Here is a 15,622-nt window from a genome sequence, read left to right as displayed (position 1 = left end):
GGAAAATCAGTACATTAACAAAAAATAGGAGTTTTAAAAAATCCAGATAGTATTATCTAATATTACAGATTTTTGTTTTTTAAATATAGGATTTTTCAAGTTTTTCTGTTTAAAAGATGGGATGTTTTCATAGAGTTTTCACCTGTTTTATTACATCAAAGTTTGGGATTATAAACTACAGAATAAGAAAACAAAATCAAAGAGCACACATCCATTTCAGATTGGGTACTGTTTCTGCATGGTTAAACTGAACTAAGATGTAATGTAATTTTTTTTTTATAATGCGTCAAAATGATGGTGTTAAAAAGTAATATAAACCTTCATGAAAAGTGTGTCGTATGTTAGAAGACTTCATACATACAGTATGGCGTGTAATTTGAATGAAATATTTTGAATGGATCCTTTATGTTGAATACCTTATTGATACGATTTAAAGAAAAACAGAATTGTGTGTAATATTTTCCATTTGTAACAAGTGGTAGTAAATATCAATTACTAGTGTAATATTATTTATAATAGCCATGCTGTGAAAATAATAAATTTTGTTAACCAAATATAATGACACATCCATGCTGTATGAAATACATTTTTGGTTTTATACATAGCAACTTATTTCTGCACCCTAACCACTATTAAATCTTTTTAGGGTTTAGTCCAAGTTGAACTTGGAGGCTGATTTTGACTCACTTTCTCCTTTTTTTTGGTGTGCAGAATATCCTTTTTTAGTACATACCATTTACATCTGTCCATTTCTTTGCTGCAATTTTTTTTTTTTTTTTAAACGCTGCTGATGCAGAATAAGACATTTCAGGTTATCACATAGGCACACACAAGTGCAATTAAAAATAAGATTCCCCTGCGCCAATGTTGTGCCAATAAAGCCGTTTGAGATCCTTATTTCATAGGCCCCAGTAAGCTTATGGGCACATCTGCCCGAGCATTTATTGTATCGCAGAAGAAAAATAAAGAGGATGAGCTTAGACTAACAATATTTTTTCACAAGGAGGGAACACACATTTTTTTTTTAAATATATAGCTTTCATTTATTCATTAACAGACAACTTTTCATTCAAATACATTAATATTAAAATATGTTCAAAAGGGAACCTTTATAAAGTACGGCGTTACTGCTAGAACAAGGGGTTCCAAGAAAACCACAGATGGAGAGATGGGTCAAAACGCTCTGGTTGGTTCATCCACAATGGTCCACTTGATATTGTTATTTATGTTTTTGGCTATATATGTATTTATGTTTTGGCAGAGGACTTGTAATGGTGTTTAGGACAATTTCTGTTAAATGCAGGGTAGCGTGAAACAGAAAAGGTATATAATAGCAAGGAGATACACCACAAGTCTATTTAAAAAGGTGATCAAAATGTGGCCACTAAGAAAATGCTGAACATAAATGATTAAAGCTCCATTGTTTGTTTGTTTGTTTTTTCATGGATCTTTTATTCAAACATCCCATGTAGCATCAAAGTAAAATGTTGGGTATTCTTTCTTGGGAAAATTGTGGTTTGTAGTTACAACAGGTTCATGGCACAAGGGAATACATAATACACATTGTTTGTGCCATCACAGCAAGAGATTGTACTGGGAGTGTTATGGTGGATGAACTTCTCCTTGAGCCTCACATATACAATGCTAGGCAGCTTTCTATTATTTGGACAAGAGAAGTCACTGTTTCTTCAAGGTTGCTTAAGGACTGTAGGGAATGGTGCCACCAGTAAAACTTACAATAAAGAAGTCAGAAAGCGTGGGGATCAAAATCTGAGAAAGACCAATGGACAAAGAGTATCGAAAAGTACAGTATATGGGTAAGAAGTAAACATTGGAGATTTGCCATCAACAGCACCTAATAGCAATAGTGAAATATAAAGACCAAAACATACAGGCAGAGAAAACATGTATGAGACAAGAAAAGAGAAAGATAACTGAAAATTATAGAGAAATAAAGAACGTGGGGGGGGGGGGTAATGCAAGGAAGAGATGAACTAGCATAAGAAACACAGAGCCAAACTGCAAGGAGTGTCACAATATCATAATCACAAAATATTCTATTAAAGTATCAAAAAAGATAAAATTTGGTCCAATGAATTCTGTACACAAAACGGCAACAAGCTCACAAAATTGATACCTCCAGTTCCTGTCTTCCCACTGCTTAAACAATTTATTTATGAACCATACTAGTTCATTACTTTTTATTGCCTCCGGTTGGCAACTTACTCAGTGAAGCAATCAGTGACCTGCAAGCCACGTCCTGCTCCAAGCTCCTTCAGGTCAAAGACCCTTTGTGTCCCACTGGAAACAGCTGCAGAAGGTTAGTAATACTCACAAGAATCCATGTTTACTGACTAACAGGGTTTTCAATTATAGCGAATGAGTGTTTACAGTAGAGAAAAATCTGATTATAATGTTCAGTGTTTAATATAAACATCTATGTTAAAAGTACATATCTGAACATCATTTGGTCAAGTTCTTTTGTCTCATAAATGTAGATTTTTTTTGTAATTCCGTGGTGCATTACACAGACCCATTAATTAATATATCGTATGTAAAGTTTACACTCGTAATAAAGAAACAAAAACAATAAGATAAATAAACAGTAATAACTAAATACTAATTGGGTACATGTATAAAGACCCCGAGAATTAAAGAGGAATTACATGTAATATTACAGTGGTCCTTCATCCATTTATGTAACTTACCTCCATCAGATGTAAGCGACGTGGAAAAAATACAAGAGACACAGCATCGCTCTATTTATTACAATTCTATCATGTTAACAACAATCTGATATGTTAGCTACTGTATGTAAATTAGTGCTTGCTACATCAATATAATGTCTGTGTCACTCACTAGCCTTGATAAATGACTACAAACACCTTTACATTTATGTATTTATGGTACAGTAGGTCTTAAATAATGTACTTAGGTCTCATAAAGAGCATCTATTACTGCTCTTAGGTGTCTTTGTTTATGCTCTTTATGTCTTATTGCAGTCATTAGATTTTTTTGCATATTGTGATAACTTCTTGGACCCATGTACAATTTGTAGACACAGTAGATGGTGTTCGACGTGAAGTTACTAGATCACAGAGGTTCCTTCCTAAAATGAAGCCATGGCACAGTGTTTTTATTTTTTTATTATTACCTACAAACACTTTACCCATCCATTTAGACTTGAAGGAACCCACTTTGCCCCTGTGTAACATAATAACTTTTTCTGGTTCACTTCACTCTCTCGATTGTCTACTGATGAGCTAGGCTGAATACTAATTTTCTTGGCTGAGAACAAGAACTCGGAATGTGGATTGTGACATCTCTTAGCCCTTGTAACAAGTCCATACTCAGTGGGAGCCCATCTAGTCTTCCGGTATAGTTTCCCTAGGCTCAAACACATTGTGCTTGGCTTTTCCTAACAGTCATATTCTCCATCAACTGTAAAAGAAAAATGTTCAATTGATTGTCACAATCGGTTCCTGCCAAAGCAAAGACACTCTACTCCTAATACCCCCCATTCCTAATCCATATTTATTATTGTGACACCCCCAACAATGGTACCATTAATGGCTTTAGAAAGAGGCATAATCCTTTCTCTATTACTTCAACTCCTAATTGTATTCACCATTCAGGTTGATGAATTGTTAATTAGCACTGTTCATTAGTTTAAAGAAGTGAGAGAGGATGGGAAATACAAAGTGAGACCTCGTGTAAGAATAATGATTGACTTGTCCTTGGATTGAAATATTTTTCAATTAGCTTCAGTTAATTTTCAGGCTGGCAATATGAAATCTTCACTGTTATTTCTAACTTTTTGGGTAGGATTTGATCAATTGCCATGAAAATCCCATGCAATCTGGGAGTACGTAATCAGTAATCCCTCTGTACAAATATTTCTAGCATTTGCTTAACTCTATTTGTTATGTATACTATTCAGAGAGAACAAAGTGAACTTTTTAATTCACCAATAAACCATAAGGCAAAGAGTCAACCCCCTGATTGGTCACACCTGACATTATGATAACTAAAAGTCAAGCAACTAGAATAAAATGTTCCAGTTTAAACGATGATCCTCAGTTGTAAAAATACATAAAGGAGTAAGAGTGTTACATTTAAAGGTACTGAATCCTTTATGCTTCATGACTACTAAGGTAAAGTCATTTTATTCTCAATTTCAAGTATCTTCTGTTTTCTTACTAAACCAGCTCAGATATTTAGAAAAAGGATACTGCCTCTTGGCCAAGTCTTATATAAATATTTTAATCATTTACAAATAACCACAAAACAGGAGGTTTTCTCAAAGCTATTCCACAGCTACAGCTTTGAACAAGTATATACACACGGCAGCACAGGTAACAATGCTTGTTTACACAAGTACCTCCCTGTACCAACATGCACGCCCACTCATTCACACACAGGAAGTTACATCATGAGGTCCTCATTCCAAGGGCAGCATCCACTTCCTCCTCTGGCTGTAGAGTGTGCCATTGAGCGATAGGTCTTCTGGGATTAGCCAGCATGTCAGACCAGTGGCGAAGCTCAGTCCCTGTAGCATTGCAGCCCACAAAGACCTTGCCAATAGCTTCGTTCTTGCCCAGTTTGTCATAATCAAGTACTGTAAGAACCACTTGCACTTTCTGTAGATAGAAATCCAAACATCAGAATGAGAAAGGATAACAAAAACAAAATAGATATTTGGTGGAGAAGTATTTTTCAAAAAATCTAACTACGATACCTTAATACTAATGTTCAATATCACAGTGATTTATAGCTAAGAACCACATCTTGCATACAAGATACTAACGTACATTCTATGTGCTGCAAGAAATGCATCTTATACTATATTAGTGAAAGCACTGTATGCCTGCCTGCATGCATGCCTGCCTGCCTGGATGTCCGGTGTCCCTAGGGGCAATCTCATTGGTCCCTTGGCCCGCCCGCCCCCGCACACCTCTCATTGGCCTCACACACACACACCACCCCCTTGGCCCGCCCCCCACACCTCTCATTGGCCTCACACACACACACCACCCCCTTGGCCCGCCCCCCACACCTCTCATTGGCCTGAGGCGGAGTGACGGGCCAAAGGCACACACACACACACACACACACACACACACACACACACACACACACACACCTCTCCCCCTCCCCGCTCCAAATCACCTCTCCCCCCTCCAAATCACCTCTCCCCCTCCCCGCTCCAAATCACCTCTCCCCCCTCCAAATCACCTCTCCCCCCTCCCCGCTCCAAATCACCTCTCCCCCCTCCCCGCTCCAAATTATCTCTCCCCCCTCCCCGCTCCAAATCACCTCTCCCCCCTCCCCAGCGGCATCACCTCTCCCCCTCCCCGCTCCAAATCACCTCTCCCCCTCCCCGCTCCAAATCACCTCTCCCCCCTCCCCGCTCCAAATCACCTCTCCCCCTCCCCGCTCCAAATCACCTCTCCCCCCTCCCCGCTCCAAATCACCTCTCCCCCCTCCCCGCTCCAAATCACCTCTCCCCCCTCCCCGCTCCAAATCACCTCTCCCCCCTCCCCGCTCCAAATCACCTCTCCCCCTCCCCGCTCCAAATCACCTCTCCCCCCTCCCCGCTCCAAATCACCTCTCCCCCTCCCCGCTCCAAATCACCTCTCCCCCTCCCCAGCGGCATCACCTCTCCCCCTCCCCGCTCCAAATCACCTCTCCCCCTCCCCGCTCCAAATCACCTCTCCCCCTCCCCAGCGGCATCACCTCTCCCCCTCCCCGCTCCAAATCACCTCTCCCCCCTCTCTGCTCCAAATCACCTCTCCCCCTCCCCGGCGGCATCACCTCTCCCCCTCCCCAGCGGCATCACCTCTCCCCCTCCCCGCTCCAAATCACCTCTCCCCGCTCCAAATCACCTCTCCCCGCTCCAAATCACCTCTCCCCGCTCCAAATCACCTCTCCCGTACCCCCGGCGGGGGAACAGGCAGCTGCCACGCGGCGCGTAAGATGGCGGACCCCCTTCCTCCCTCGCGGCGCCGAGTCAGACGGTGGCAGCGCCCGGAAGTACAGGTAGGTGTCGCTCCCTCACCTCCGGCGCCAAACGGAACTGAGAAAGGGCGCATCAACAGAGACGTGTGTGTGTGTGTGTGTGTGTGTGTGTGTGTGTCACTGTCCACTGCCCCCCCTCCTGTCCACTGCCCCCCCTCCTGTCCACTGCCCCCCCTCCTGTCCACTGCCCCCCCCCTCCTGTTCACTGCCCCCCCTCCTGTTCACTGCCCCCCCTCCTGTCCACCTCCCCCCCCTCTCCTGTCCACTGCCCCCCCTCCTGTCCACTGCCCCCCTTCCTGTCCACTGCCCCCTCCTGTCCACCCCCCCCCCTCCCCCTCTCCTGTCTACTGCCCCCCCTCCTGTCCACTGTCCGTCCCTCCTGTCCACTGTCCGTCCCTCCTGTCCACTGTCCCCCCCTCCTGTCTACTGTCCGTCCCCCCCTCCTGCCCCCCCTCCTGTCCCCCCCCTCCTGTCCACTGTCCGTCCCTCCTGTCCACTGTCCCCCCATCCTGTCCACTGTCCCCCCATCCTGTCCACTGTCCGTCCCCCACCTCCTGTCCACTGTCCATCCCCACACCCTCCTGTCCACTGTCCGTCCCCACACCCTCCTGTCCACTGTTCGTCCCTCCCCTCTGGGGAACACGGAGAAAGAGGGAGAGAGAAGGGAGCGGGAAATTTTACTCACGGGCAACGCCAGGTCTCTCTCCCCCTCGCCGCTACAACTCACCTCTCTCCCTCTCCGCCGCCGCTCCAACTGGAACAGATGGCGGCGCCCGGAAGGACCCCCTTCCTCCCTCGCGGCGCCCAGTGAGAAGATGGCGGCGCCCGGAACTACAGGTAGGTGTCGCGTGTGTCGCTCCCCCACTTCCCCCCCCCTACTTCTCCCCCCCCCCTACTTCTCCCCCCCCCCACTTCTCCCCACCCCCACTTCTCCCCACCTCTCGATCCCTCACCCCCCCTCCTCCCCACCTACCTCCCAGAGCACGCTCTCTACGGCTCAACATCCCCGAGGAGCAGGAGGAGGGCGGCAGGGACTTAATGCTGCTAGGTGAGGAAATGCAAGGGGAGGAATCCATGCCTTTGACGCCCCCCCCCTGCCTTTGATGCCCCCCCCCTGCCTTTGATGCCCCCCCCTGCCTTTGACGCCCCCCCCCTGCCTTTGACGCCCCCCCCCTGCCTTTGACGCCCCCCCCCTGCCTTTGACGCCCCCCCCCTGCCTTTGACGCCCCCCCCCCTGCCTTTGACGCCCCCCCCCCTGCCTTTGACGCCTCCCCCCCCCCTGCCTTTGACGCCTCCCCGCCTTTGACGCCTCCCCTCCCCTGACTCCCCTCCCTGGTGCTCCCCTCCCCGGCGCTCCCCTCCCCGGCGCTCCACTCACATCACCTCCCACACACTGACTGACACACACAACTTACTGACACACTGACGCGCGCACACACACTGATGACACACACACACTGACTGACACACACACACTGACTGACACACACACTGACTGACACACTGACACTGACTCACACACACACTAACTGACGCACACACACACACACACTGACTGACACACACACTGACTGACACACACACCGACTGACACACACACCGACTGACACACACACCGACTGACACACACACCGACTGACACACACACCGACTGACACACACACCGACTGACACACACACCGACTGACACACACACCGACTGACACACACACCGACTGACACACACACCGACTGACACACACACCGACTGACACACACACACTGACTGCCGCACGCGCACACACACCCCCACACACACACACTGACTGCCGCACGCGCACACACACTGACTGACTGCCGCACGCACACACTGACTGACGCGCACACAAACCCTGACTGACGCACACCCGCACGCACACACTGACTGAGGAACACACTGACTGTGTGTGCGTCAGTCAGTCTGTGTGTGTTTGTGTTTCTGCCTCAGACTCACTGACGCGCGCGCAAACACACAGTGACTGACGCACACACGCTACATGAAGCTGTAAAGGAGGGAGGGAGGGGGGGGACTGGATTGATGTGAATGGGGGACAAACAGAGAGAGGGGGGAGGAGAGAGAGAGGAACGGGAACATTACATCCCGGGCAACGCCGGGTCTCTCAGCTAGTTACATATATTTAATTTGGACAGGTGTATGAAATAATAAATAGTTTAGGAGGACAAAGGTATGCTTTTTAGGGCTTAGTGTAACCCTGCTCAACGTCCTCGAGGGCAATGGTAGATGATTAATGAAGTCCCAAACTAGAAGGGGGCGGTGCTCGCAGGGAACAAAATATTGTGTATTTACTAGAGAAGAAAGAATCCCCTTGTGCGGCACTAAGGCCGAGGTCAGGGGGCATGCTGCGTGCTGCCGTACTGCCGTGCTGCCGTGCGCGCCTCCACCGCACGCTACTGCAGCCCAGCGATCTGTGTTCAGGCTGCTGGAGTCGGGTTGCGGTGTTTGGGGGCGTGGTTGGGGCGTGGTGGGGGGCGTGGTGGGGGGGGGCATGGTGGGGGGCGTGGCCAACGTGTAACGGAGTTGGTTCACTGAACCAGCTCGCGTGATGCGACTTTCACTCCCAAAATCCGGATGTAGCGGCAAAATGTAGCAGCGACAACGCTGTACTTTGCCGCCACAAGAAATTGCAACCTGACATGGTTCATTGAAAACCATGTCATTGTTCCGATCGTGCGTGCGCACGTAAGCGTGTGCACGTCGTGAAGTAAGCACCCTGAACTCGGCCTTAGAAACACCCTCAATTTGTATAAAATAAACTTTCATTGAGGAAGTCAACCTGGTGAAACATACGTCGGGTACATCTGACGTCACTTCCGGGTGACGTCAGCTCATCAGAGAGGCGCGAGCGTGTGGAGGTCAGAGTGCTTCGGAGACTGCAGCCGTGGGCAGTAAAACTGCTCTGACACAGTACAGGCAATACAGGCAGTCGCTTTACAACGAATGGCTTATCCAACGCTATGCAATGCATACCTATGTTCCTTTTTACAACGCCAAAATGGCTTATCCAACGCTCGACACTTTGCAAAGTTGTTTATGTTTATATAACATATATATATTATACTATATCTTACAATATATTTCAGAAAGCGTCATATGTGTCCGTGTCTGTATGTGTCTCCCTGTGTCCCTCCCTGTGTCCCTAGCGGCAATCCCATTGGACCTTGGGCCAGGCCAATGAGATTGCTCCCTTGGCCCGCCCGCCCCCGCACACCTCTCATTGGCCTGAGGCGGAGTGACGGGCCAAAGGAGAGATGGAGACACACACACACACACACCTACCCCTCTTCCCCCCCCACGCTCTCTGCGGCTCTCCCCTCACATAGGCCGCTCCCCCAGCTGACCATCCCCGAGAGCGCTCCCCACGGCTCTCACCACCCATAGGCCACTCCCTCACCCGGCGCTCTCCCTCACACGGCGCTCTACCTCACCCCCCACCCGCTCACCCCCTCCTCCCCCCGCTCTCCCCCGCCCGCTCACCCCCCTCTCCCCCCCCTCCCCCCCCCGCTCTCCCCCTGCTCACCCCCCCCCGTTTACCCCCCGCCCCGCTTAAACCCACACAGAGCACGCTCTCTGCGGCTCTCCCCTCACACAGGCCGCTCCCCGTCCCAGAGGCCGCTCCTCCGGCTGTCTCCGCCTCTCCCCGCGAAAGGCACAGCACCTCCTCACCGGAGCGTCTCAGCCTCTCCGCTGAGGAGCCCGAGGTGGAGGAGGAGGGCGGCCGGTACCCGGAGGAACAGAAGCGCGGCCGTGTGCAAGGTGAGGAAACGCAGGGGAATTACCGCGTCCCTGACTCCCCCTGCCCTTTGCCCCCCCCACCCTTCGCCCCCCCGCCCCTCCCTGCCCTTTACCCCCCCCTGCCCTTTTCCCTCCCCACCCTTCTACGCCCCTTGGCCCCCCCCCCGCCCTTCAACGCCCCTCCCCCCCCGCCCTTCCACTCCATGCCCCCTGCCCTTCCACGCCCGGGCAACGCCGGGTATATCAGCTAGTTATACTATATAATATATTATATTTTTATAATATATTATTTATTATGTTATATTATATATATAATACAGTATATACACTATATAATTTATGTGTGTGCTGCATATCTTAATGTCTGCGTAAAATATTTTGTGTATTTTAGCATTAAAAATGCCTTCAGGAACGGAACCTTTCATTTAAACAGTGTTCCTATGGGAAAACGTGTTTCGCTTTACAACGTTTCACTATCCAACGCCATTTTGAGTAACACATTGTGTCGGATAACCGAGGACTGCCTGTACTATAATACTGTTGCGATTTTCGATAATATTTAATAGAATACTAAGTAACAAGTCTTATTATTGATGTCTCATCAGTTATTTACCATAGTATACACTTTGTGCTTTTCATCTAAGTGCTACTTAGAGTATTATACAACTAAACAATAAATAAACATCTGTTTAGTGGTCAGAGGTCCCAACACTAGGGACCTACTCACTATTTTGGGTTACCAACTGCAACAAGAGGTACCAAGCTTCAGTATCTTAAGCTTCTTGCTCTATACAGCTTCAGTATATTTTACCACCTTGTTACCAAACAGTGACAAGATATATAGCAGCTAGATTTTGTTCTATATATTATAACTCCAATAATAGGTATTTCCTGTGCTAATTACTAGCCCCCCCCCCTCCTTTTGAGTAAAGAAGTAGTATGGTGTAACAGCAAACTAAAGGAAACTACTGTATGGGAGATGCTTTGAAAATAGAAGCTGCATCCTAATTAGTTCAATAGAAGAGAGTGATATAAGAAAAATTCATAGGCAGGCAGGTGTAACACAAACACATTTTTAAATAAAGTGAAAGGGACTAGCCAACACATTGTTAGCTGTTGCACCATAGATCTGGTATAACTCTGTTATATAAATAGTGTTATAATAAGTGATGCATGAGTTTAACACCTGCAGAGCTCCCTTCCCCTTTACACATTACTATTCCTATTCTAAGACCCTGTCTTGGGGTGTGAGATCTGTTATCACAAGATCATATTCTGTTAACGTCAGCACTGCTCACCTGGATTTGTTCAAAAGGAACTTCGAAGCTAAATGACTCATTGTAGTAGGGATTTAGGGTGTTTTTCTTGATGGTTGTCTTCTTCTTTTTAAGTCGCTTGCCATTTTGCATCAGATGAATCTTCACGTAGGGGTCTGTTAAGAGAATCAGATGGAAGCCGGCAAAGATATGTGAGGAAGATGCACATTAAATAAGAAACAACTCAGAAGGGTGTACTTACTAAATTCTGGAAGTGTTAACTCTCATTCGCTACAAAGAGGGTTAATAAACCATTCACAAATTCAGAGCATTGTGAGTATCCCAAAAGGGGAACAAGAACATTGCATGTTAATGTAAAAGCAAAAAAGTAGTATGGAAAAAGAGTGCCCAAGTGTCCATGGTAGCCATAGTGAAGCGTAGGTGGAAGGGAGCATGACAGTGCTAGGTGTGGAGTGGATCAGCAGGGGTTAAGGATGTGCTGCTGGAAGTGCATGGAACAGCGGGGTTGGCTGAGAAGGGAAGGGGGAGGAGAGTGGGTGAGGAAGATGGTCACTGGGCTAGTAGAATTCCTGGCAGTTGGATGGGAACAGTGTGCAGAGAACATCCCACTCATCCTCCCTTGTTTATGAAGTTTGAAAGATACAAAAAAAAAATACAGATAATATGCTAAGGCAGAATGGGGTTTGTCACCGCTGGGCAGGGGTCCTTGCCAATAGAGAGAGAGAGAGAGAGAGAGAGAGAGAGGAGAAAGAGAGAGAGCTTGAGAAAAGACCTTGTGGTCTGAAACGTACATCGCTCTGGAGTTTTGGTGATTGCCTGATGATTTAAACTCAGTGTTTAGCAATATTATAATGTTAATACATTACTTTGGCCTTTTTATGGATGGGAGTGTAAAGAGACAAAGGGGTAGTATAATAAACGATGCACAAGTCAAGAGGTTCTTAATGCTAGATTTTTTTTAGGAAGTAAACTGAACCTGTGCATATCTGGCACTCATTTCATTGCATTGATATGAGGAGGCGTGACATTGTGGGACTATTGTTATCAATCATCATTTGTAAGCACTGCTTAGTCTGACTTCAAGTATACGTGGGTAAGAAGCACAGGTAGAGTACAGTATAAGGGGCATTGGTTTTTAACAATTTAAATAACTCACCAGAAAGTCCTCCAACATCCATCTTTTTCAGGTTCTTGGCCTCCAGCACAATGACGGTGAGCTTTCCTGCTGTGGGCACATATCGGAGCGAGAAGCAGATGTCTCCTAGCTGCTCTTGCTGGGGAGACATGGTGGAAAACATAATGGTATATGATTGATCACTGGATTTGTGGACGTAACAGCTGAGTTCTGATGGGTTGGGATAATTCTGAGATGGGCCTCATTAGAGATGGTCATTGAAGTTGAAAACTTTTTCACATAATGTAGATGTTGGTCTCCTGCTCCGGACAAAAATAATAGATCGGATAGATATATAAATGGTAATTAAAATAAGTGTATGTTTACAGAGTATTTTTTAATGCCTAGCGAGAACAAGGAATCATTAAAGAAAATGCATGAATGAGTTTTTAATAAATGTCCATTTGATGTCTTTTCATAAAACATCATATCACCAACAGGGCCTTAGTCCTGCATGTCATAGGTAAAAAATGAAAGCCAGAAAGGAGCCTCCCTCTGTGGTTTGTTTGTTAGAGTCTCCTGGCTGTTAAATTATAAAAGTGATGCACAAAAGCAAAATTTTATTTGTCAATTGCCAAGGCTCTCAATTACATTTTTTTCTTGGATAAATCTGCGACTTTATTTTGCTCCGCTTTTTGCACTAGTTTTGCAGCCAGTAGTACAGGAAGGAATTTCAGCAGTGACAGCTGTGTTCCTTTGAACCTCTGGAGAACAAGGTACAGTAGGTAAGCCACTTACAAAGCTGCTTTTATCTGCCCTATTACAAAATGGAGAAGCAATGCCCAGGAGCTGGGAAAGACTGTACTGCATGCATTTCCCCGGGAGAGCTGCAAATGACACCACCTCTTTACCTGCTGCTCAGGCAAATGGCTTCTCACAGACTTCAAGACTTTCGCCAATTATGCCAATTTTTACAATTTTGCTATAATTTAGCAAAATGTCAGTAAATGTCAGAATGTAAAGGACCACGTAACCTTGCACATTCACTTTTAATGCTACCATGATTTGCAAAAGTTTGTCTGATTCAAGAACGTGAGCGAAAAATTCACACATCTCGACTTATTTCCCATGGGATTCAAAAGGCAGAATATTATCTCCCTCACTCTAACACGTGACGTTCGATGTATTCAACTTCTTGGAAATGCTCCATTACAACATAGCAAAGACAGAAGGACCATGATAAGTAATGGAAACCGCTATCGATATAAACCCCTGGTTAAACAACGAGAACCCATTTACTGGTACTACATGAGCCCAGAGTTAAGTAAATTTATATTTTCCATGTAAAATAAAAGAAAACCCTTGCTCAAATTTAGATTCTACTTTAAAGCAGCAATACTACTTTACAAAAAATAATTTTTCTTTTTTTTTCTTCTTTTTATGTGTAAAGCAAATGACAATGTATAATTCTACATTCTTACCTAAGCTGGCCAATCATTTGGTGCTCCTGTTATAAATGTGTCAATATCCTGATTCTGTGCCTAACATAATAGCTGCTTCAGTCAGTGTAACTCAGCAGCTACAATGTGTCCTATGTTACTAAGATAACTATCTATTGTTACAGTTTGCAGCTCAAACAGCTAGGAACATTTGCAACAAATTATTCCAAATAGGAAAGTGTTGCAAAGATCTTGTACTGCTTGGGAGGTGGGCTAAGCCTGCTATAGAAATAAAAGGATGCTTTAAAACTCATTTTAAAAAAAGGCATTAAGCGTTGAATAAAAACAAAAAACAACTACTTTAAGAGATTTTTTTTAAACCTGTCCAATCAATTTGACGTGATTTGTGAGCACGCGCCCCAGTGACTTTTTAGGAAGATGTAGGTTATCTAAAAAGTCAGCAAATCAATGTACTGTGTAGAGCAGGGGTGTCGAACTCAGCCCTCAAGGGCCACCAATAGGTCATGGATATTCTTGCTTGTGCAGCCACTGCTTGAGCCACCTGTGCTGAAGCAGGAATATCCATAAAACCTGACCTGTTGGTGGCTCCTGAGAACGGAGTGTAGAGCCAATAACTTGTTTGTAAAGTTGTAAAACGATCTGTCTGGTGGTTGTAAGCATTGTGAGGGAAACTGCTGATGCAAGCTAGGTTTCTTTATCCCTAAAGGAATACATATGTTTTTTTGTGAAGCTTATAAGGAACTCAAATAGATTAACCCCTAACACACCTGTGTAACAAATAATACGTTTAACATTCATACGTTGTAACTATACTTATATTAGTCAATCAAAATGTGTCCGATTTAGCATGATAAAAAAAAAACAATAAATTTCATTGTTATACAAATAAGTAATGTGTTGTTTATTTGCCATATACCGGGATTTGATAGTGGCGTATACATATAGGCGTATACACATACGGATAAGCTGTGGGGGGACTCCACAGTTCTCTCCTCAGAGAGAGTAAAAAAAAATGACAATGCTTTTAACAGATGTACTTAATAAATTGCACAGATAAATATATACTCAACTAAGACAGGAGAGAATCACACAAAAGAAAATCACACTGTTTTCACAGGGGATATTTATCCTTAATAAATATGGTGCAATTGGATTGTCCCAGTCTAGCAGCTGGGAGACTGATAAATGACTCCCTGGGTGCCAATTTAGGCCCATTGCATCACGTTGATGTAATCCACAAATATTATTAGCATATGACTATTATTAATATGAACTTAAATACTGTAGAATGTAGGTGTTCTTTTAATACTCTATGCCAATATTCTAAAAAGGCCACAAAAAGCAGCGTATGAAAGTGAAGTCCTTGCAAGAGCTTTTTGGAAAAATAAAAAATTGAAATTTATGTTACCACTCTTTATTAAAAATCATAAAATACACACTTCATTGTATGATCCTCGTCTTTATTCATTTTATAAGAGAAATGTGCTGCGATTTTAAATGAAGTCCAATGTAATACAACATGTAAAAAAAAAGAACAATTGTAGAAAGCACCATACCATAGCAAATGCTACATCAATGGGATTTTTTAGTCCTATTCTCTCCTAGACCTTCTAAAATCTGTTTTCCGCACTACTCAGTCCACTGAAACATTCCTAACCAAAGTAGCTAATGACCGTCATGCTGCCAAATACCAAGGTCATTACATCATGCTTAGATTACTTCATTTCTCTGCTGCTTTTTATACTGTGGCCCACCGTCGTTGCTTTCACATTCTCCATAATCTTGGTATCCGTAATAAAGCTCTATCCTGAATTTCCTCTCACCTCTCCCATCGTACTTTCAGTGTCTCTGAAACTTAACATGTTGATGGAGCACCTTATATTATCTTCTGGACTAAACCTATTGCGTCCACTGCTGTCAGTAGCACTATCATGCATCCAGTATCACGAGCACGTTGCCTACGTGGCACTTTTGACCCCTT

General features: G+C 45.0%; 1 protein-coding gene across 2 annotated transcripts in view; it reads right to left on the bottom strand.

The window, feature by feature from the left end:
* Nucleotides 1–1,012: 1,012 nt before the first annotated feature.
* Nucleotides 1,013–15,622, bottom strand: part of SYT5 (synaptotagmin 5) — a 121,463-nt gene continuing 106,853 nt past the window's right edge. Inside the window, exons 7-10 of one of the 2 annotated variants that reach the window (XM_075605450.1) lie at nt 12,224–12,341; nt 11,089–11,222; nt 4,430–4,640; nt 1,013–3,441 (exon numbers count right to left, since the gene is read on the bottom strand). In XM_075605450.1, the coding sequence (XP_075461565.1) occupies nt 4,431–4,640; nt 11,089–11,222; nt 12,224–12,341 (462 nt within the window). In that variant the 3' untranslated portion in view covers nt 1,013–3,441; nt 4,430. Of the gene's footprint in view, nt 4,641–11,088; nt 11,223–12,223; nt 12,342–15,622 lie in introns of both variants that reach the window. The other variant, XM_075605451.1, reaches the window with a different exon arrangement.

This window comes from Ascaphus truei, chromosome 6, assembly GCF_040206685.1.
Source record: "Ascaphus truei isolate aAscTru1 chromosome 6, aAscTru1.hap1, whole genome shotgun sequence".
Classification (NCBI taxonomy): domain Eukaryota; kingdom Metazoa; phylum Chordata; class Amphibia; order Anura; family Ascaphidae; genus Ascaphus; species Ascaphus truei.
The sequence above is the reverse complement of the archived record's forward strand: the minus strand, read 5'-3'. Positions and strand labels throughout refer to the sequence as shown.